Source organism: Pyrgilauda ruficollis, unplaced genomic scaffold (assembly GCF_017590135.1).
Source record: "Pyrgilauda ruficollis isolate IOZ18807 unplaced genomic scaffold, ASM1759013v1 scaffold22, whole genome shotgun sequence".
Classification (NCBI taxonomy): domain Eukaryota; kingdom Metazoa; phylum Chordata; class Aves; order Passeriformes; family Passeridae; genus Pyrgilauda; species Pyrgilauda ruficollis.
In genome coordinates this window covers 6,207,017-6,230,857 of record NW_024521428.1, presented here as the reverse complement: position 1 = coordinate 6,230,857, position 23,841 = coordinate 6,207,017, and the positions used below count along the sequence as shown (strand labels likewise).

Below are 23,841 nucleotides of genomic sequence, written 5' to 3'. Positions count from 1 at the left end.
TTTTTAGTGGCTGTGAGGAATTCCTTTTGGGGTAGCAGGGCTTCTGTGCCAGGAACAAAATAAATGGCACTCTGCATTTCCTCAGGTATGGGTGCTGCTTTCCAGACTGATCCTGAAGATTATCCTAAGAGAAATTTCAAAAAAGTGCATAAAATATGTGACTTTGGCTGTAAATTAACTGAAGGAATATTACTTACCCTCATTAAGTTCCCCAGAGGTGCTTTTCACCTGTGGTGGAATTATACTTAAAAATACTGAAACAATCTCACAACTGAATGCGCAATTTGAAAGAGTCTTTTTAAAGTATTTGAGATAAGTTTAGCAGGTCATTTGCAGTTTTTGTGTTACTAATTAATATTTATTTTTTATCCTTGCCCTAGATTTTATTTGGCATTTATCCAGATCAAGGTATGCCCTGGCAGATGTTGGCTGTATCACCTCTGGAAAGCTTCTGTATCCTTCTTCCACTGGAAAAAAAGGGATCTGATGTTTCATTGATAAAGTAGTTGAAAGGGTGTGTATTTTCTGTCTTGTACCCTGAGAGGACAGGGTGTTCTCAGAACCTTGGCTGCATTTCGACGTGTCCTTGACACAGGCCCAAACACTCCCTCTCCAAGTTGTACTGAATAGCACCTGTCTGGGGCCAATAAACTGTTTAGAAGAACAAGAAACAGAACAACCCCAAATAAAAATTATTCATCATAGGTCAGTACAGATCTGAATGTGAAAAGTCTTTGAGGGTTGAACATTCAGTTAGTAAACAAACAAAAACTTTTGCAAATTAGTTACATTTATTCTTCCCACTGTATTTCTAGTTAAATCAGTCTGGTTTGAAGTCTGCTTGACTCTTATTCCACTAGTGTTAAAAGAAGATGCACCTATAGATACATTTCACAAGCTCCTGCAAGGTCCCTTGTTTTGAAAAGGTGCATAGGTTTTCATTTTTGAGATGCTTTGTTCTTCTATATAACGGTCAGTTCCATACCTTTGGGCAGGGAGAGTCCATTTAAAATAGATTTAATTATTAGCATTATCACTGTCACCAATAATGACACTATATAATGGACTAATTAGTAGGGTAAATGAGGAAGAAAACATTAGTGCTTTAGGGAAATTTATAATTAAAAGTTGAGATTGCTTTTTGGAGGGAAGCAAATGGACTTTTAGTAGGACAAATGACAACTTCAGCTGTAAACTCCCATCAATATCCTGTTCATATCAGTGTTTTGGTCCTCCTTGAAACTGTTGTTGAAAGTTCTTATGGTGGTGTAGTGTGGTGTTGAACAGCACCATGGCTGTCACAGCCTTATCTGCCAAGTGAGGATTAACTGAAAGCAGGTCTTTAAGTTCAAGTTTTAATCAACTGTTGTAGCATAAATTGAGGATTTCCTCTCTTTCCAGACTTGGGTTAGACCCATAGCTGTTGCATTGTACAAATTAGCTGTGCAACCAAATATTCCCTTTGTTACAGAGAACTGCATTTAGGACTGGGATTTTAGACAAACAGGTGTTCCTGTATTTCGCATTTTACCTATCATGTCAGGACACTTTGAGACAAATAGCTGTCAGACAGTCAGAATATAGCATTTCCATTTCTTACTTGACAAACCCAAAGCTAAAGCTTTTTAGTTTGTGTAATCTGTCTTGAAAACTAGATATTCTGTCTGCTGTCTGATGTCACTGAGCTGGGGAAAAGTGAAAGGCAAGCAATCCAGCAAAGCCAAGCTTCTTTTTCTAGGTGATGTACTAATTCAAGCAGAGGAGTCAAGGAGAAACATTGCATTTCCGAAAGAGTTTTGTAAAAGGTACCAACCACTCTGAATGTCCTCTTACTGTCACTGTCAGTCTCCATTTGCCCAGCAGTAAGTTCATGTGGTTGTCTTCCACTTTATTGCATAGTGAAGAAAGTATTCCAGTCCTTGCCTAGGCCTAGGTACCGTTAACCGTTCAGACAGCAGCGTTGAAGATGCAATTTATGCTGGCTGACAGACTGCAGTACTCCAATGGACACTACATGCTTCTCTCTGAATGACCATAAGGTTTGAATGGTAGGTCTGCAGCTGTGCTGAAGTAGTTCTTGCCACAAAGCCCTTGGAGGTTATAATATGAGACTTTGGGTGGAAAATAAGTATCTTAGCTCATATGATGCCAAAATATGCGAATGAACACACTTCACCTCTTGCTTCTGCTTCAAAAGCTGTTTAGAAGGGTCAAATAGGTACTAACCACTACATTTTTTTAACTCCTACCTCTCAGCTCTGTTATTTCCAGAAATGTCCAAGCACACTGTCATGTGTGCTCACATATGCAATGTATCTCCATACACTAGAAAAGTCAAAAGAAAGTGTAAAGTAATTTTGAAAAACAAATTGAGTGATTACTTTTGGACTTCATGTTGTCATCCTGGCATTACCCGGATTTTTTTTGTTTTTCTGCCATGCTATTGAAATCTCAGGTTTACTTAGGGGCAGGACCTTCCTTTGGTGCTGGGAGAGGCTTTCATTATTTGGTGTGGAGGTGACCTTCTTTTCAGATGAGATCTCTGTGTTGCTATACCTGTATCTCTGGTTTGGTTTTATTCTGGCAGTTTTTCTTCCCATTATCTTCTTTATTATTAGCCCATGTGCATCTCCCAGGGCTTTGTCCATTCCCATGGGTACAAACCTGGCATGTAACACTGAGGTGGGCTGGCTGCAGAGTCTGGAAACAACATCTTGCTTCCTGTAAATTAATAGAAGCTCTCTGAGTCTGTAATTTTGTGTGTGGTTGGATGGGTTTTTATTTTAACACTGATTTCCGTATAGGCACCAGACATAAATTCAGTGATTTTAGTATAATGTTTCAAAATATTGGTAACATCTCTCTTTGAACATAAATTCTTAGGATTTATTAGTTTTTGAATTCTAACAGTGACTCTACAATACCAGAAAGAAGTAGATTTATACTGAAGCCTGACTTGAGGACCCTTTCTGCAGGAAGCAAGATTCAACACTACTCTTGATGTAAAACATGTGAAGCATTTTCAGATCTTTTGTTCAAAGGCTGTATGTTAAGGAGAGAACATCTTTAATTATTAAAATGATAGACGAAGAAATGTAGAGTCTGAATAAATTCCAGCATTTCTTTGTTTAATTGCATGTATCTATTCTAAGACAGGAACATTCTTATTTTTTTCTTAACTCTTTGGCCATTCAGACATTCAGAAAATGTCTCTCCATTAACTGGGTGATCAAAGAGTGAACGAGAAATATTCTTGTTCTTCACAACTTACATACATTTTCAGACTTGAAAAATTTTCTAAAGTACTAAATTTACTTTGTGTTCATTCTTTTGTTTCTAATAACTACTGCCCTGATCTAAGCAAATTTTAAGCTCTTGTCCAGCAATAGGGAATAGACATCTGGAGCAGAACTAGACACTCACTTTTTGACTTGAACTAGGTTTAATGAAATGAAAAAGTAATTGGGATTCATCATGCTTTTAAGGAGTTATGCAATCAAACTGTATGCTATTTCCCTGTAATTTTGAGAAATGTCTGTCTCCCTGATACAGTGCCTTCTTTCTTTCACTCTATCTCATACAGTTATAGCCATTTCTACACTTCTCAATAGTAGAAATATTTTCTTTTTCAAAAAATGGTAAGTCTTCAGCTCATTTCTGTGCAATGGATCTCACACCTACCTTGCTGAAGTGTGAGTTCCCATCTTTACTCTCTCCCTCAGTAACAACCTTTTCTTCCCTCTCAACATTTGTTCTTGCACCCAGTCATGTTATGGGTGAGGAAAGGTTAGATCAGTGTGAGCAAAGCAATTTCATTTTGCTTTTTTGGACTGATTGTCAGAAATTACCTGGGGACTGGACTGTGAATTCTTCCTGAGTCTGGCCAAGGATCTTGCATTTTTGTAAATACGTTTTGAAGTCTTTCAGTCCTGATCTGATTATCTGATTGTTTAGGTGTTTGATATCTCCCCAGTTAAATTTTTGGAGCAGAGGATGACATTTTGAAAATTAAATATTTTCACAGCACCCAGCATAGAGAGTTTCTTACTCACTTGCTCTTTATGTTCAAAATAAAACTCAATAAAAGTACATAACCTGAATTCACACCTGAATGTGTATCTGCTTATTCCAAATCTGACAAAACCAGAGATATCAAATTGACTAGACAGGGGCCATTTTCATGGATGGATTTCCATTCTGTCTATGAGAGATGTTATCACTTCCAGTCCAGGATTAAGGTCTCAAATTCAGAAAGTAGATGTATCTCAACAGTAAAAATATGTTGAGTTTTAAATCATAGGATAGATTTCTCTTTTCTTTGGATTCAGTGGAACTATTTAGAACAATTCCACATATGGATGAGGAGTCTCTAGGACGAGCAGGCTTAAGACTCCTTATTATCAAATTCCTTGCTGAAGTTGTATGAGTTTGAATGATTTCTTCATGAATTTGTGTTAGTGGTGCAACTGTTCATCATGGAGCAAGGAAAGGTCACTAGAAAACTTGCAATCATGCCATGACCATTAGTGACATGGAAAACAACATTTCCAACTCCCTGAGCAAGAAGTGTATATATAGAAAGAAGGATTGTGAGGCATAGAATATAGTTATATTTTAGCAGAATTTTCAGCTTCCTTGAAGGTTCTTCTCCAGGGAGCATAAATTAATGTAATTAATTACAAAACCTCTCTAATCCCTTTAATTCTTTACCCCCTTTGAATATTTTCTTATTTTGTAACTCTAGTTCTCTACTGGCAGACTGTCCTCCATAATTTTTCCTTGCAGAAAGCATTTAAAAATTGTTTCTATTTTTGATGTTTTTGGAAATGTACTAAGCATTTAGGCCTGCAGGCAATGTTCAAGCTGTTAAATAGATGGATGAAGACCAGGATGATGTGCAGAGGCAGCCAAGAAACAGAATCTCAAGACACAATTGATGAAATGCCATAGAAATTAGTTTGTTACAGAACTTCTCAAACTGATGGAGATGGAGCAGAGAGAAAGGATGTATCCAGTGTAGACAATAATGGATCTGGATTACTCACACTCAAAAAAGGAGGAAAATAAAAAGTTTATAGAGCGTTCATCAGACGGGGAAGCCAATAGGGACAGAAAAGTGTGTGGTTTAACTTGGTATGTTATGAAGGGATGATGTAGAAAAATCCTCATCAGAGATGAGAACAGGGATAGGAAATAAAGAAAAGCACAAATACTAATGCAGAAATAACACCAGTTAAGGACAACATGCAAAAATGGATGCTAAGATCCAGGGAAAAGGTGACAAAATTGGTGATATCTTAGAGAAACTAGCATAAGTGAACTGGTCATAAATCAGGATGAATGGTGTATAACTACCTCAGAAACTTGCTGAAAAATAATCCATAGACATAGCATTTTCAGGGTCCATTTCACAGTATACAGAATAGGATATACAAATAGATATTAAAGAAAGCAAAAAGTCAGCCATCTGTGTGCAAATACAACAGAGAATCTCTGTCAAACAGGGCTTTTTGACTGCCTCTGTACATATTGAAATAATTATATGATGGAGGGTAGAGCAGGGATTCAGTATTTTGGGGACTGACTCAGCTACTCCTGAGTTAGTCATCCTAGGCTCTCTTTATAGTTAATAGAGAGAATGGATGTTCCTCATGAGCAGTTATTCTCATCTTCATGTAGTAGTCTAAAATGAAGCCGTAAATTCCTTCTTACAAGCACCCTTTCATCACTGATTTTAGGGATGCAACCATCAGCTGCAGATGTCCAAAGTACAGGAGCAGGAACTGTGGTGAATGAATAGCAGTTTAAATGTTCAGCCACAGCATCCCATTCCATCATGTTGTCTACATAAGCCACATAAAAATAAACTAACATGAGGTGACTGCCACATACTCCTCAAAACCTCTTCAGAAAACCAGGATCAGGAATCACAGCTCTTGGTTCAGCTGGGAGCAGCAGACCTGCTCTGGTGCCAGGTGTAAATACAGACAGCCACAGTGTAATGCTTCACAAAGCAAACACAAACCCAAATCCCTTGACGGGCTAATTCACAGCAATAATGCGATTTCAAGAATAGAACTATATCAAAATGAAGCACTTTAGCTGAAGTGAAATAAAAAATATCAGCTCTCTCTGTAAAAACCTCCCCAGGGAGACTTTTTTTGCTTTAAAGGGGCACACTGGGGGACACATTACAAAATAAAAGTTCAGGAAAGGAAAAGCATGCTTAAATTGCAGAATAAAAGGGAATATTAGAAGTAAAAAGAGAGTTTTCACAAAAGTTTTCCATATCTGAATGATTAAAATTTAGAGGAAATCACATTCTGGCAATTTAAGGGACATATAAAAACAAGGTAAGGCAGAAGAAAAATATTCTGAAGTGCAGCTTGATAAAAAAAAATAATACTTTTTTCATGGAAGCATGTCTGAAGTTTTCTTCTGGTTTATTATGATTCCACCTTTCATAAAGGCTGTGATCTGCTGCAGTCTAACAATGGAATTATGACAGATAAATATTGTTTGGAAAAAGATAACTCTAATGGGATTTAACAGCCTCAATGCAGACTGGTGAATGATGTTCTGTTGCACTTGCAATCAAAGGAGAACTTTTTTTTTTTTTTCTATGGCTCTTTATAATGGTTTTATAAGTGCACAGAATGGAATGGAAGAAGTATCCTTATCTGTAGAGGAAAAGAAGAAAGGAGTCACTCTTCTTGAAAATAAGGTTTAATTTTGGACATCTTTTCTAATAGCTCCTGAATGTGTCATCTAGGTAATTAGAGGCTTTATTTTAAAAGTATTGCTTAAAAGGAAGCTGCCATAATTATATGCACCTGAAGCTTTTCAAGACATAAGTGGCTACACTCCTAGTGAAAAAACTGACTATTAAAAGTTGTCCCAAATTGTAAGGTTAATGACTTCAGGTGAGCAGACCTTTTAGAAGGTTTAATTAATGTCTCTAGTTAAAGGTATGGATATAGGTCCTATTGACACTCCTATTATATATCAACTAGTGACACAGAAAAACTGGGTTGCCAAATTGTATTTAAAACTTTCAGAAACAGAAGAGAACTGTTGTCATTTCTGTTTATGCTTGCTAAGGGTTGTGAGTGTAAATTCTTTGGTCTGGACTTGTCTCCTGATTTGTTACATGTGAGATTACTTTTTTTAATCCTTTCCTGTGTGATTCCTTTAAGCAAATAGATGCTTGGGAGCTTAATTTTTTAATTAATGGCATGTGAGTGTCACTGGTGGTGTTTGCTCAGCTTGCCTTGCTAATCAGGGTGACATTTATATTACTTTGAATGCATTGGCTGCCCACCTGCTACCAGATCTAGGTTTTTGTTTGGTTTTTTTTTGGTTACTGCAAGAGATTACTCTTTTCTAGATGGTGAAGGACCTCATAATCTCCCAAATCTTTCCCCATTAGACGCTGACTTAACAGGGATGATCTTCCCTGGGGGTCACTGCAATGGAACACGTATGCGTAAAACTAAGGAGTTATTTTTGTTTGTTAGCTTTTTTTTTTTTTTTTTTTTTTTTTTGTTTGTTTTGTTTTGTTGGTGATACCTTAGCTTTGTACCTGTCACAGACAGGAGCAAAATAATTACAATATTACTCTGTTATAGTAACAAACAAACTGAAGGGTTTAAAATCTCGGGCTTTCCTCATCCCCTCCCTTCCCCACCCACCAAGACACAGGGATGCTTTTTCAACCATGCCAGAAGTGGACTATTACAACACTAGGTTTAAAAAGCCCCAGATGTATTGGGACTAATAGAACCAGACTTCCAATGGATTTGTGGATCGTGGCTGGCTGATTTTTCAATTATAGTAGACTAGAAGTGTAGTTTGACCACACCTTATGTGAGATATCTCAAGAAAAAATAAGCAGATGAGGCATCTGAGTGTGATAGAGTCTGTGAGTACTTCAGCTGAAAGGAGGTTGAAAATATTTTGGATATTTGTAACATTGTGAATAAAACTTTGACCAAAAAGCAAATCATCAGGCAAAATCCTCTGCAGCTTCTACACTGTTTTCACCAGTACAGGTTCTGTGATGTTTGAATTGCTGAGATAATGGTGTAGCCTTTCATTAGTACAAGTACTCAAAGAGCTTACTTCTCTGTCTCTCTGTGTATTTCTCTATGCTATTTTGAAACATCAATACATCAGGTGAAAGCACTGGTAATCCCAAAAGTCACTAGGGAAGATGTATTTGTTCTGAACATGTAACTCTTGTTTTATTAGGAAACTTGGTCAAAACAGTACTACTTGGTGAGGAAGTATACATGGGTTTTGTTTTTTTCAAAACTCCTGAAATTTAGCTGAAGAATATATTTTTTCAATATAAATTGACTTATTTTTTTTTCCTGGAATTTGTACAGCCTATACTATTTTTACTAGAAATTTGCACCTTAACAACTTTATTAACAGCTATGAATCTGACTGACTTTCGTGATTCTGCTCTGTTGAAGTTAGACATAGGAGGCCCATTTGAGGCACAAGTTGTTGATGAGCAAACAGAGGAATACATCATGGTACAAATCAGCCAGAGTGAAGACACAGGATCAAGGAGGAGGCACCAGCAGCAGGTGATAGTCTTTAAATTCTCTTTCACTTTTTCTGAGATGTGTTTTATCATTTATTTCCACCACCACTGTGTGGATTAAGTGGCCATGCTTCTTCTTGCTGCAAAGTGTTTCAATTCCAGCATTAGAAAAATTACTGTAATTAAAGTTGCATTTTCTTTTGCCTTTATAAGGTTTCTCTGGGCTTCCTGCATTAAAATTTTGTTCTCTATATTCAATGCAATATGTGTTTTGGCACCCTCCTCTGGAGGACATCCTGGAGGTGTCTTTCACTTCATTGATTGAGTGAAGGTATGAGGATGAGTTAGTTTGATTAAACCTGAGCACCCATAACAAAACTAATTAGGGAGAATTGATTTAGGCTGATTTTATTCCTGACCCACAAAAATGGTCAGAAGAAAGAAAAATAGGAATAAAACCCTATATCAGAGACCTATCACTATCACTGAGTTCTGCTGATATTGTTGAATATGACTCTCTTGCAGGTGGTATACAACTGGTCTCTGCCCTTAAGTTCAAGAAGAAATCAGCAGATCATCACAACCAGAACCTTTCAGATACCAAACAGGTTGGCTAAGAGACTGAAAAATGATGCATTGAAGGAGTAATTTCCATAGATTTGACTAAGATAATGTTTTAAAAATAATCATCACTGCATGTTTCAGAAGGGCAGGAAAGGATGACTACTTGTTGCTCTTTGAAAGTAATTACAAGACTGGTTTGTACTTGAGTTAATTTCTAAACAATACTTTTTAGAAGGATGGAGTTTGTTTGAAGATGTTTGAGGTGCTGCTTGCTTATGTAAAGATATAATGAGTATATTGATAAGTACTCAATATAAAATAATGCGCAAACAAAAGGTATTTCATCCCAGGAATAAACAAAACTTCTTTTTCTTTCACCAGAGGCACCATCTCTATAAACATTCAAGCTTTCCTGCAGGAGTCTGGAAGTGTTCCTCTCTCCATGAAGCATCAGTACCTTCATGCAAATATAGGGGCACAAGTAACTGTTGCATCCATCATCTTAGTAGGTGTCTACGTGCTGATCATATTGGAAGTAAGTCAGTTTTGTAATTTGATTTTATTTTTTTCCCTAAGCTGTAAGTGGAGCACAAGGAGAATTTTCAGTCTTGGGCTTTGATATAATTTTAAAATGTGTATATAACTTCTTCATGCACCATCAGTGTTGCTAATGATATGAATAAGATACACATGAGGAAATTGTTCTGCATTGTGAGTGATTTTGCCAAGTTCTTTTAATGTTACAGTGATCTTGTATATTTTTCTATTTAGCTCTATAAGTTTTTTAATACTTCAACAGAATTATAGTGTTGTTGTGAGAGTAAAAATTGGTCAGAATTGTAAAAACTGTGGAAAATTTGTTTTTAAGTTAATTATTTTATAAGGTAAAAGAAAAAAACCCATTTTGTTATTTACTTTCCCTAAGGTACCTCAAATTATGAACTTAGCATACTTTCAACAGGTTGAAATGAATATATATTTTAATAAGTGACTTTTAGGCATTCTTTAACTGCATTATTTGAAGAGGAAATGGAGCTTGAATTAATATGAAGTCAAGGGACAGGGAACTTTTAAGATGTATTGCAACAACATTACAAAACCTTGAGGTACTAAATCCAATAAAAATGCATTGCATCACACTAAGAATGGAAAACATATCATAAATAACACAGAACTCCAACTGAATTCTTTGAACTGAAAACATTTACTGTTATCTTAAAATGAGTTGCAAATGGGGAGGAACACTTTTTAAAAAATTTATTTTTAATTCATATGAGCATCCACACTGTCAATTATCTGAGTCGAATCCTGCCTGATTTACATTAGAATGAAATTCAGAAATGGATGAAATCAAGTCTACAAGGTACTCCACAGTATGTATGTCCAGTATGCTCATTTTTCTTTCACATCAATTGCATATTTTGAACTTTTCAGCCCATTCCCCATTGAAATGGTAAGGCTGTAGAATTTCACCTGATCAAATACCAATAATGGATGCACACAGCACAGCAGATGCTTTAGGCATTTAGATTATGTTGTTCAGCAATGAGTATTTCTTTCTAAACCTAAAAATGCCTCTGTGTATGTTATAAATGAACAGAGAGATATTATATTAAATGTAGAGGGAGATTGGACTAATTTTTTCTATAAATATGTATAGGCATGCAGCACAGCACCAAAATGGTCTTAATACATTTAAATGCAATTTATTTTTTTTTTTAAAGGTGAACCAAACAAAACCCCCTACCCCTAAACCCCCAACCCCAACGATACAACCTTTTAGCAGATGCAAAAACATCAGGTTTTAAATTTATGTAAAGGGGGCTTTTGGGTTTGCATCCTGAAAATCTGCTTTGGAAAAATTAATGTGGAAGAGCAAATAAAGGCTTGAAACTGAAAAGCAGAGTCAGGGAAAGCATTAATTTTCCTGATATTTTTAAGAAAAAGCCTTAAAACAGCTAATTAAATTATTCTTTCTGTGAAAATATCAAGGAAAGATTTCTATTGTTGGCAGAAAAAATTATTTCTGCAAATTCAAAGGTAGAAATAAGTACTCATAAGTAAACTTTTTCGAAATTCAGAGTGTGGAAAGCCACATATTGCTTCATAGTATTAGCTATTTTCTCCATGGCATCTACAGATTTACAACAGCAAATTCTAAACTCTTTGTTTTTAAGTTCTATGGTTCCCTCATGGATTTCTTGCAAGCAGTGGATGTTAATATTGTTGGAATATGTAATACTGTCTTTCATCATATTCAGTATTTATAACCTCAGTGCCTGAAGCCCTGCTTTCTCAACACATTGCACTCTCTATCCCTTTAGCTGTTATCACTGCTGGAGAAATCAATGTTACTGCAGAAACTATCTCTTTAATTTTTTAAAGAGATAGATTTTAACTTTTGGTGTTGCTGCTCCCCATCTTTTATCAGTCTTTATTATTTTCCTGTGTTTTATTAATTATTATTTGCAATACAGCTTCAAATTCAGACACTGTGGACACCCAAACCTGTTTTAGAGCTATATTTTCACATATTTTCTTTAAAAATGAAGAAAAAGGAAGCATTTTATCTGTTACAAATGTCAAGAGCCTCTCTTTCCTCCAGCACAGCCCTTTTTCCCCAAGAATGAATGGTAGATCTTGTCCACAGCCTCCTCATCCCCACTGTCCTCGTCTTTTAATCTTTTCTTGCCCTTCTCCTCTTGTTTTTTGCTACCTTAGTCACCAGGGACTGTGCAAAAGAGGCTGCTTCCTGCAGATACAGGATCATGGGAGAAGATTGTCAAGTAAGAGGTTCCAGCTGGAAAATGAAGTGCATTTATTGTAAACAATTGTCCTCTCCAAACTTTTACCACTGTAAACATGCAGGGTAAAATCTACTTTGAGGCAGCTGTTTGCCTCCATGTTAGCATCAAACGTGAAAATTAAGCACCCCTCCTTGTCAGTGGAGGTCTCAGGATGTGCTATTCTTCAGAAAACAAGCTGTTGAACTTCATTTCTTCTGGCACTTATTTTCAGTGTTGTTTCTTTTGAAACTGATTCCATGTTATGTATTCATAAAATACAAATGTTTCTCATAAAAGAAGACGCCCCTTTTCCTCTTTAATTTCCAATCTAGTTTCAGGCTTAATACAAATATGAATATTTTTTTACTTCACAATTCTTCTACTCTAAGTCTGAAATTTTTTTTATTGCTTTTGACTCTCTTTACTTGGTCATGCCTTAGTTTTTTGTCTGGAGTTTATGGGCTATTTTATTTTTTTTTTTTTTCCCTTCATGAAATCATCTGTTCTTTCATTAGATGTTAATTCTCTTGAAAATTATTTTCTTCAAATATCAGTCTGTTCCCTCTTAACATTTCACTCTCCTATTTCCTCCTTTTGTCCCAAAGGAGAAAAACATTCAGCTTCTTGTGGTGCTTCTGCTTTGATCTAATCTATACTATTTTATAGACTTGTTGAAAACCACAAAGTATTTAATTTTGTTCTTGAAAGCATAAATTGCACAGGAAATTTAAAAAACCTGCATGTTAAAATAAGGAAGGGAGGGAGGGGCAGGTTTACTTTTGTTGATCTCAGCTCTGACCCTTCTGATTACTGTGGAAACACTGGTTAAAATGGGTTACAAGTATGTTTCCACACTGTTCAACAGGGACATCTGGTGTAAAAGGTGAATGTACAGAGATCTTCACTGATGTTGCTGTATTAAATCAGTTTACAATGCATTTTCTGACAGGCTTTTTCTATTTTTTGATCCTCAAAGTGCATATACTCTCTTGACTGTAAACTTGGAAAAAAAAAGCTAGAAAATTTAATTTTTATAAACCCTTGCTCCAAACATCTTTGTTCTTTCAGCTGAGTGTATTTGATCCTTTGCCTTCTTTGATTTCCATAATTTTAATTTCTTCCAGAAAAGCATTTTCCTATGTGACTAAAGTGATATTTGTAGCTCATTAACTGAATGATGTATCATTTCTGGTCATAAGGCATGGTCAAGGAAAAGTAGTGCAGATAAAACCTCATTGTTAGCTATCAGTTAGATTAGTTAGATATCAGATAAATACAGTTAGATACCTTTGCTTTCTCACCTTGTCCCTGTTTTTGTCTAGACAAAATGGGATTATACACTTGTTATGCTAAAGAGAAATCTATTTGCCCATCTATATCTTAAAATATGTGTTAAAATATTAAAGTTTTGCTGGTATGCAAAAAAGTTCTTTTGATTTATAAAGCTCTTATTTGTAATTATTAACTGCATATTTGCAGCTATGTTGAAGCTGCATTAATTATAAATATGTAAGGAGGAATGCTAGACATCAATTATTAAAGGATAGAGCTCATTAATTGAAATGAATTAATGTGTGCCCTTGTCCAACACTTTCCCCTAATAATATATTTGTTTTGTGTTGTGTGTTAAAATGCAGTGTTAGCTGTTTATGATACTTGAATGAACAGAAGCAAATGTGAAAGTAATTGCCTTTTAAAAGCTATTTTGTAAAACATTACATCTAATTAGGAGAAAAGGCAAAATAACATTTATTATGCTAAGTTAGTTTTAAAAACTGAGGAAAAAATAAGAGATACCAATAGCATATCAAATAGCAGGAAAGTGTATCAGAAAAAATAGCAGAAAAACAAGTACCAGAAATTCTGAGAGAGTCTTCATAGGACTTATCACAAATGATATTATTTAGCTTCATATCCTGTCTTGTAATTAGCACTAAGAAAGATCTTGCCAGGACCTTTTAAGTGGCATTTTAAGGATCTGACATCTTGAATGACATTTACATGTCTGTATTTCTTCTTAAAACACAAATACTTGAATGTGCAAGACCTGGCCTTAAAAGCTCTAGTTTCTTACTAACATGAATTATGGGTTTATAATCACAATTTAAATTACTTTAATGGAAATGGAGTGTGTCAGTTTCTCTCCATATTACTTTTCTATTATTAACTAACTTTAAATTATGAATAAACATCCCCTAAGCTTAATTTCTTTAACTCATATCAGAGTGATTTTTAATAGCATCTAACCAGCAGAAATTAGTTCCAGAGAACAAAACTTTTATGTGATTTTAGTCTGACCATTTTTCTGTCATTGCAGGCTGGTTGAACCAGTGTTCACTGGCAGGAAACATTTTTACAACTGGAATAAGGGGTTATTACTGCAGTCTACACTCACACAGTCCAGATTTTTTATCAAAAAATTATGGTTTAGAGAGGGAATAGGAAAGGACAAGAAATAGTCCTTGGCTATTATGAAGCGCAACATTAAGTGATAGAAATAGGCCAATCTTAAGGGATATTTTTTTCTGGTAAGGAAAGTAACAGAAAATGTGACTGATCACAGAAGTGATCAGCTTAGTCAGCATGGCTTCTCGCTTCCCATCCATTCTTGTATTGATCTGTCTTTAGATACAGACTGAGAAGAGTGTGGATTAGAATGTTCCCACCTCCACATATGTCCTCCAAAAAGATTGGTAGCAAAGGAACAGAAGAAAATCCATAGCAGTTATTGGAAAAGACCATGTGAAAAAGGAAATAGTAGCTGATGCACTCAGATGCCTTTTGTCAGAGAGAATATATTCCTGCTGCTATGGATTTCATTTGTTTTAGCATTAAAAAAATTGTGAAGAGGAATTAAAACAGTGCTGTAGGTTTTGCCAGAAAATTAGAGACAGATTATCAGACAAAACTTCTACTCTCCTTAATAAGAGTCCAAGCCATACATCCCTGGGCAAAAATAAAAGTTTCCACTTATCTGCCCGCTCTCTGGGGTGGTAGGGAGTAAAAGAACCCAGCAGTTTTAAATACTGGGACTCTGAGGATTGTATAGAACCTAAATCAGGCTAATGAAACCTGAACATAAAATCCAGTAGTGAAACCTTAAATAGAAATTGAGCTTCCTCTGGAGCAGTCTAACCTCATCTGCCCTGGGCAACAAATGGTTTTGGATCTTGTTTGGAGTCCCCATAACTCTAAAGCACCTTTACCATTCAAAAGTCTATTTCCCCCCTACCTCCCCAGCTGAAAGTATGCACTTTGATGAGGGCACTCTTGCCATCCCCATGAGAACTGGTTTTAGGACATAAACTGAGGGTGTGCAGTAAAGCTTGCTGAGGTAAATGCTGGATGACTGGATTGAAAAAGGAGATCCAGACACAGGACAGATCCATCTAGCCTGTCTCCCACAGTGAAATACTCAACAAGTGGTACCCTAGATATTCTTCCAGAGACAACAGCCTGCTACGGAGCTACCAGTTAAGCAGTACAGACAATTCCCTAATGCCTTTCCTTAATTGAGGAGGAGGCTGTGACCTCTGTGTATTTTGATCTCCATGCATTTTGAGAAGCTCAGAATTACTTTCAATCTGCTGGGCAGGAGCCTTGCAAGTTGCTCCTTATGAGGAGTATTTTATCAGTATCCCCAAGGTGCCAGGATTTCTATTGCTTGTGTAGAGTAGAGCCACTGCCAACAATGAGGAGGCTCTAAAAGGACAGAGTGAGCACCAGTAAGATAAACTAGTTATTTTTACCTGCCCTAACTACAGCAAAGAGAAGAAAGCTTAAAGGAAGCAAAATTCTGTAAGACAAGGAAGGGATGGGTTTCAATTAAAACAAAAATGCAATATTATAGCAAGCAAATCCCCATATGGATCACAGCTTGATATGTTATAACAACAATTTTGTATTATTAATCCAATACGAATATTGATTTTACACTGACTATTGCCTGCCTAATTGTTAGATCTATCTTGGTTGAAGTCTGGCTGTGCTCTGAATATGTGTGTTTTAAAGAAAACACTCCTTTTGGGCACTATGGTACTTCAGCAGCATGTAAACTGTCTTCAATAAACAATGAAATAGGAAAAAAATTGCCACTGGATGGTGCTGCTCACTATTCTAAGGGCTAGATAGGATTGTCTGCTTTAAAAGGTGTTGTCAGGCTTCTCCTTTCACAGAATGCTATTTTTTTGAAATAATACCAGTAATATTTTCAATACTAAATGCAAAAACTTATTTCCAAATGGCTGTTTGCTAGTTTCTGTGCCTTTTAAACCTAATTTTGAACTGTATTGTGTTCAATTTGTGAAAGACTGGCAAATACAAATGTTTTGCCCTGCCTTGCATACTGTTTTTTTTGTGAATTGGTGTGTTTCTTTTCTGTTTGAGAGAGGGAACAGAACATTAAATTAGCTTAATTGAATGCTGCAGTTCAGCTTCTACCCTGCCTACGGCAACCAGAGGGGTAGAGAGCCATGAAGTCTTAAAATTTTAACAAGTTGTTAGAACTCACGTACACTTCTAATACACACAAACAGGGATGAGAACCACTCAGCTCTTTCTGAGGCCTCAGATGGTGTCTTCCTTCAGCAAGAGCAAAGGCAAAAGTGAAAAAAACCCCCCCTGAAAGTGTAGGGGGCAGGCTTGAATGGAGATATGATGACATGATTTAAAGGGGAGAAAAATTCAGAGCAGAAAAGTGGAGTGAAAAAAGACAGGAGATGTCAGGGATGAAAGACTCTCCAGAGGAACTGCTAGCTAGAGCAGAAAGCTCCCTGTAAAGCTAATGCAAGTACTGCAGCTTGCTCTACTGTTCATAGTGCATGGCTGTGTTTCAGTATGGTTTATTAACCTACTATTTTAAGAGGGCTGACAAAAATTCAGACTGGGAAGGTAAAATTTCATGATTTGGTCCATGTCATTTGTTTACTAGAAATTTCCAGTCTTACTAGTCTCAAGAATAGAGATAACTGAGACAACAGGGAAAATACAAGTGGCGGCATCTTCTTCAGTTTCAGAAAATGTTCTGAAACTGTAACTGTAATTGAACATCTCTCAGTCCTCACAAATGTCTTTAGGACACAAAGAATGAGGGTGTGCATTGGGAATGACATCAAAGAACCTGGAGTGGATGGAATCAGCAAAGCCTGCTGAGGTAGGTGCTGGAGAAGTGGATTGACCCTTGCAAGACTGAAAGTTTGTTCTTAGGCCAGCCTGTGGGTAAACATTGGCTTTGGTCATTTTGGCCCACAGAAGCAGTTTGCTTCTAGGTTCTTTACTGGTTCATGACCCAATCTCTTTACTTAAGTCATGTAGAACCTGTTTTATGTAGCTAAAATATTACAGGAATAAGTGCCTTGGCACATAACAACAATAATATCCTCTCTTTCTGCAGGGCTCACCTTTCTATTAATGTGACCAGACTCAAGGCCCTGATTTACAGAACATGAGTTTGTTAATTTCTCTGTGTGTCTGTCCACATCTATAACAAGACAAAATCCCAAAATTCATACCAAGTATAGATTTGCTTTTAAAATTTGACTCAGAGGGGCTATCAAGCTATCAAATGTTACTGGATACTACCTTCTGGAATTTTCTGGAGATATATAAAACTGATCTTCTTAATATCAGAACCATTCCAACATATAGAGTCTGGAAAACATCCATTTATGACTGTAGTGATATAGGTATGGCAGACTTCTCTCTTTTGTATGATTCTGATAGAAATATTAGCTAGCAATTTCTGATAGAAATATTACCTTTTTATCCCTCTTTACCTTACTATTCTGAGGTGAGAGGTCATTTCAACATTCATCTCATTGGATTACACCCTATTCTGGGTCTTCTGTCCATCATCTACACAAATGATACTTCCCCCTTCCTTCCTAGTTCTATGTTCTTTTCTCCAGCTTTACTTTTTCCTCAAGTTTCCAAGGCATGAAAATTCAACAGTTTGTTTCATCTCATGCATCAAGGGTATATTTGTCTTTGCATCATTCAAGGATCACTTTGAACCAGTTAATCCAATGTTCCATATCAGCATGAAGCTTTAGTCATTCAGTTTTCTCTACAAACAGCAAGCAGTGGTATGTCTGAGGAAGAAAACTCATAGACTCTGAAAATACTGTAAATTGTGCACATTGTTCATTCAAAGCCTTTGACAGAGCTTTGGAGTAACAAATATCTCTGCAGAATCTAGAATCAGCCTATAGATTTTCAATATAGAAAAGGAGAATTAATTAATCTGGTAATTTATTCACAGAAAATAATTTGATTTCTTAAGTCTGTTTCTCTGTCTATATCTCTCTCTGGTTCTCTCTCTGCATTGTTTTATGTATAGAAAGAATTGATGTCAGCTTAATGCAGTTACCTAATCACAGGATTTCAGGACTGCCTATCCTAGACAAGAATTATAAGAATTATATATTATCCTTACCTTGTACTTATTAGCTTGTTCTAGTTAATGTGCTGTTGTGGTTTAACCCCAGCTAGCATCCAAGCCCCAGGAAACTGTTTGTTCACTCCCCCACCAGAGGGATCAGAGAAAAAAATTGAAAGGATAAAAGCTAGAAAACTCATGGATTGAGATAAAGACAGTTTAATAAGGAAAGTCAAAGCTGCATGCAAACAAAGAAAAACAAGGAATTACTTCACTTCTTCCTGTGGGCAGGCAGGCATTCAGCCATCTCCAGAAGAGCAGGCCCCATCATACAGAACTTGGGAAGGCAAGCACCACCACTCCAAATGAGCCCCTTCCTCCTTCTACCCCCCTCTTTATATACTGATCATGATGTCATATAGTCTGAAATATCCCTTTGGTCTGTTGGGGTCAGCTGTCCTGGCTCACAATCTCCCATGCATCCACAGTCTCCTCATCAGCATGGCAGTAGGAAAAGCAGAAAAGGCTTTGACTCTGCGTAAGCCCTGCTCAGCAATGACAAAAGCATATCTACATTATCAACCCTATGTTCAACACATATCCAAACTACAGCCCTCTACCAGCTCCTGTGAAGAAAATTAGCTCTACCCCAGCAAAACCCAGCACACATATCATAGGGATAAAAGTGAACTAATACAGGCATTTTCTTGGAGACCATATTGTATTACTTTTAATCACTTTCTATTTAAGATAAACATCTTGTATAGGTTTTATATTGCGCAGCATTGCATTAGAAAGTGACAAACTGTTGCCTTCCATGACTTCCTCTAAGGCAGGGTTGTTTATACCAGGACTTCCTCCACTGACATTAAATCAGAACAAGTAATTTGGCACACTATCTGGGCAGAAATAGGTATTATAGCAGAATGTCATAGATGGGTGCTTTCTTTCCTCGGGGTTGAGTAGATGTTCAGAAATTACAAAATTTGCTGCAGAATCTAGTGCTTCAATTTAAAAATAATAATTTAAGGTTGGATATTTGTCGTTAAAAAGAGCTTATTGAATATAAATGAATATATATGGAATATTATTTTCACAGTACAGGCATATATATTTATTGTGTAAAGAATGAATAAGAGTGCATGTTAGTACTAAGATATGATAATGTTTCTAAACCCACAGATTTATCCAGATTTCTCTTAACTGGTCTTGGTCATATATTTCATACAAATGGCAGTACTAAATATTGATTCACCATTGATTTCTTGTAAAAATGAGTAAACTTTTGGTCCAGGATTTTTTTTTTTCCCTAGCAAGGTGTACTTATGTACAGTGATGCAGTTTTGACATATTTTGACTTATAAAAATGAGATTCATTATTAGATGTTCTAAATGTTTAACCTAGTGTAAAGTCTATTTAACGATTCACGCCTGCATGTATGGAATACATATAGATAGTGTCCTAATCTTCAGACGAAAATATAAATAGCTGTTCTTGCTGTCATGGATTTTTGTGATACTTGGAGTCACTTTGGGATTTTTGTGATGCTTGGAGTCACTTTGGGATTCTTGGTGCATGTCATCTTTCACCAGTGTACCTTACCTCCTTACCTCAAGAGTTGCTCTAGCCCATCCCTGCACACTGCACTAGCATGTCATACTCTCTAAGCTATGTGAATCAGCTCCCTTTTGCCTCATTAAAATCCCTACAGGGTTTCTTTTCTACTGCTTAACTAGGTAATTCTAAGGCAATTAATTTTCTGTTATCATTCATTTTGCACAAGCTGTTGAGGCATATCCCCTGTGAGCGGTTCCCTTGCGCTGGACACAGTGCCCCAAGGCTGAAGGAGCTGCAGAACTGCTTCTGCAGAGCTTGTGTCAGGAGCAAACTGGGGGCAGGAGGGTGAGGAGCTAAAACATTAGCTGCCATCACCAGCTGAAGAGGAGGAATGTTGGTATGCTTTCACGAACTGATACTGGTCAGCCTCTTTACCAGAGGTGAGCATATGGAAAATCAAAGAAATATGTCTGGCATCACAGACTTTCTTTTTCTTCTGCTCTGAACTTCTTTGTATCTGACTATATCCCATATTTCTAGTCTGTTGCTTTATTGTGTCCAAATTTTTAAAATTTACCAGAAATAAAGAAAATTTCCATGGATTAAGAGTTTGGTGCCATTCAGCTTTGAAGTGGATCTACAGCAAGGCAGAGTTCGAAGTATTTCAAGTCTTTTTTTGACCCTTGTTTTGTATCATAAGCCCAAATTTTCAGTCATGTTGCTTGACAGTTAGGTAAAATTACCAACATTTAAAGCTAAATTACCACTGTTTTTCTGCAATTTCCATTTTTGATTGCAGCTTCTGATGCTAGTCTTAGACTTCTGCATTAATTTTCCAAAATGTGGGGGTTTTTGATCCACTTAAAAGCAAATCAAATATGTGTACCCATGAAAGACTGAAGTTTCATCTGTATCCTGCTAAAACAACTGGAATAGTCCAAGACAAAGCAGACCACCAAAATTTGTAAAATACATGACAGCAAATTATAAGATAACTCCCTCAAGGGATGTGACTGAGGAGCACATTTTCAGAGATGCTTAGGCTAATCATATCTTGATTGTCTTTAGGAAAAACTGTAGAAAAAACCTCTTCCACTGCTGAGGATGTCTTATTTTAACCAAATCAATCCTTATTAAAACATAACAAGGAATAGATACAAAACATAGTCAGAAACCCTTTATCCTAAGGTAAATTTTATTTCTCTCTCTCCTTGCCGCCTGAGAATAATGAAATAAACTAGAGAATTTATAAAGTCTAGGAGGGATTTGGCTGTTGATTTTATAAGGAAGATCTCAGCTATTCTGAAGGTAGGTGAAAAATACATAAAACTCATATGTGGATATAGGTTTGGTAATAACTGCATCCTTGTTGAAATGCAGCAGTGTTGCCTCTCTATAAAGGTAGGTGAAAAATACATAAAACTCATATGTGGATATAGGTTTGGTAATAACTGCATCCTTGTTGAAATGCAGCAGTGTTGCCACTATCAAATGTAAATTAATTTATCAGTAAAATATGAAGTTCAATAAAACAGGCTTCATTGGAGACAAAATGGATAAGACATTAATATGGGTTGTGTTTGAAGCTTTACATTAAGATCATTGACACTTATATTTCACCTGCTATTTATGACTTGAAACAAAGGACTTGTGGAAATAAAATGCTCGTTATGATATATCATTTACCACATATCCTCAGAAATGCATTTTAGATTTTCCTGGATTTCATCTGGGAAAAATATGCTCTGAAATAGCATCCAGGTAGTCATTCAAATGGGTTCTAAATATTTTCCTTTTGCCTCCTGGAACACCATACAAGATTTAGTGTTTGGAATTCGGAATAATTTTTATAATGATGCTGTTGCAGTCTACCAAATGGTTTGATGAACTCAGTGCAAAAATTCCAAAGCATTTTCAAATAGATAAGAAATTTAAATCTGGGAAAGGTATAGGCTTTCTAAATCCAATTTGCATTATAGTTCTGCAGCTGTATATTGTTAATATCAAGCAAAAAGACTTGTGGCATAAATTATTTGGGTAGCTTTAATCTCTTTAAAATGAACTCCTGAATTAAGGGTATGGAAACTATTAGAATCAGCATTCAGTACATTGTGTTTATCACACAGCAGGCAATCATGATACAAATTTTCTACAGAGAATTATGAAACAAAATTGCTATAGTAGCCTTTCCTAGTCTTTGCTTATTCTGACTGACTATGAGGTTGCTATCAACACACCTATGTAGCTGACACTCTTGTTTCACTGTTGCAGCTTTGGGTATTTTCATTTTTCTATATAAAATACTGTAAATATCCATTCCCTTTTTTTTTCAATATTTTCATCTCTTAGCCTTGTAACGTTCTGTTTCAGTGAGCTCTAAACTGAATCCTGCTTTGTAAAGAGTGTAATCTGGACTGCATTGTTTTCAGTAGCACTTTGTACTGGTATTACTGTCCCTTTGAAAAAGGCAAGAGCCCTATCCTTTGCTGTTGCAGTAAGTCAGCACTGCTAGGTATCCTTCAGACAAAAGTAAAGGTCATGGTGATGGCGAAGATGCCCTTTTTACAAAGAGTTTATAAGGTTTGCAGCTGGAATGGGAGGTGGGGAGCTCTAGCATACAAACTGATACACTAAAAGCTTTGTATCTTCCTCCTCATCAGCCCTGTCTTTCTCATCTCCGCAACCATTGCAGACGGGTATGCCCTTTCTCAAGTGAGAGAATGATCAGATTAATACAGATGATTTCTCACTTAACCTTTAAAAATGTCTTTAGATTAAGAAGTCCACTAAATCTCTCAGCTTTCCTGGGATTAAGTCTCTGTCTTAATTTATTTCTGAGCCCTTTCAATTCTCTACCTGAGCTGTTGTTTATGGATACACTCCAAGATTCATCCTGAAAAGATACTCATCCTCCTGCCAATCTTCAATAGGGTTTGGTCATCTGTAGTACTTTTCAAAAGAATAGTGGAATTTTGCTTAAGATAAAGCCCTCCAAATATGTATTAGATGGAATTGTGGTTCAAAGAATGTCAGAACTCATAGCCTGCACCTCCTGACTTCTATAGTTGTAAGTTTTTAAAAATACCTGTGCAAATATGTTATTTGTTTGGGGTTTATTTTCTGTGAAAAGAAAATTAAAGAGAGTAATCTATTTTTTCTTTAAACTTCTTAAATATCATATTTTGAATATTTCCATGTCTCAGAGTTTACATAAGTATTCTTTTTAGGCTTTACAGTATGACTTTCATTTGATAGTTTGCTGGAATGGAGAGTTGTACTTTTATTAAGTTTTTTGTAATAAAGCTTTGCACCTTGTTCATTCTTCAGGATATACTTTTGTATATCCTTCTTGAAAAAACACTGGTATGAAGGAACTGACAGATGACTTAATTTGTTCAGTTTCTTTCCACATAAATTAAAGTCAACTTCACCCATAGGTGACAGCAAACTCTTGGAAACTGAAAATGCAGTCAACTCAATGCAAGCGATTACGCACACAACAGTGACAGCAAAAGGGCTTATGTGTAAATATGCAAAAAATCTGTAGCTAAACAAATCTCAGAAAACCTATGATATCTTTCTGAGAACTGCAAAAGAGCTATTTAATGTGGTAGGGATTGCATGAGGAGAAAATCTTCAGTTTGAGGACAGCTGGGGATTTCCCTGTAGCCTACACCTGAGCTTTGCTCTGGTAAGAAGTTGATCCCCTCCCCTAATGGAAAGCTCTGCTTGGCAAATATTATTGGAGAGAGCTGTAAGGTCTAATTGCTGCCCCTGATTGCCAGCCAGAAGGGCTATGGAATGTTATCAAATGCTCCCCACCTTTGCGGAATCAGAAGGGCCGTATGTGTGCTCACATGTCAATGCACTGAAATGGGAAATCAAAAATGAGCCAGTGGGTTATCACACACATTTCTGTGGGAGCTGGTGGGAGTTGTAATCTGTGCTCTGAACAAGTAGGTCATTAGGGCATAAAAATCTTGGTCTGATCTCCCACTTTGTGACC

The 23,841-nt window shown here is 36.4% G+C and overlaps 1 protein-coding gene across 1 annotated transcript in view; it reads left to right on the top strand.

The window, feature by feature from the left end:
• OCA2 (OCA2 melanosomal transmembrane protein) overlaps positions 1-23,841 on the top strand; it is a 159,892-nt gene that overhangs the window by 25,142 nt on the left and 110,909 nt on the right. The window contains 4 exon segments of the mRNA XM_041468525.1: positions 381-453; positions 8,437-8,594; positions 9,077-9,159; positions 9,497-9,650. Of these exon segments, the coding sequence (XP_041324459.1) occupies positions 381-453; positions 8,437-8,594; positions 9,077-9,159; positions 9,497-9,650 (468 nt within the window).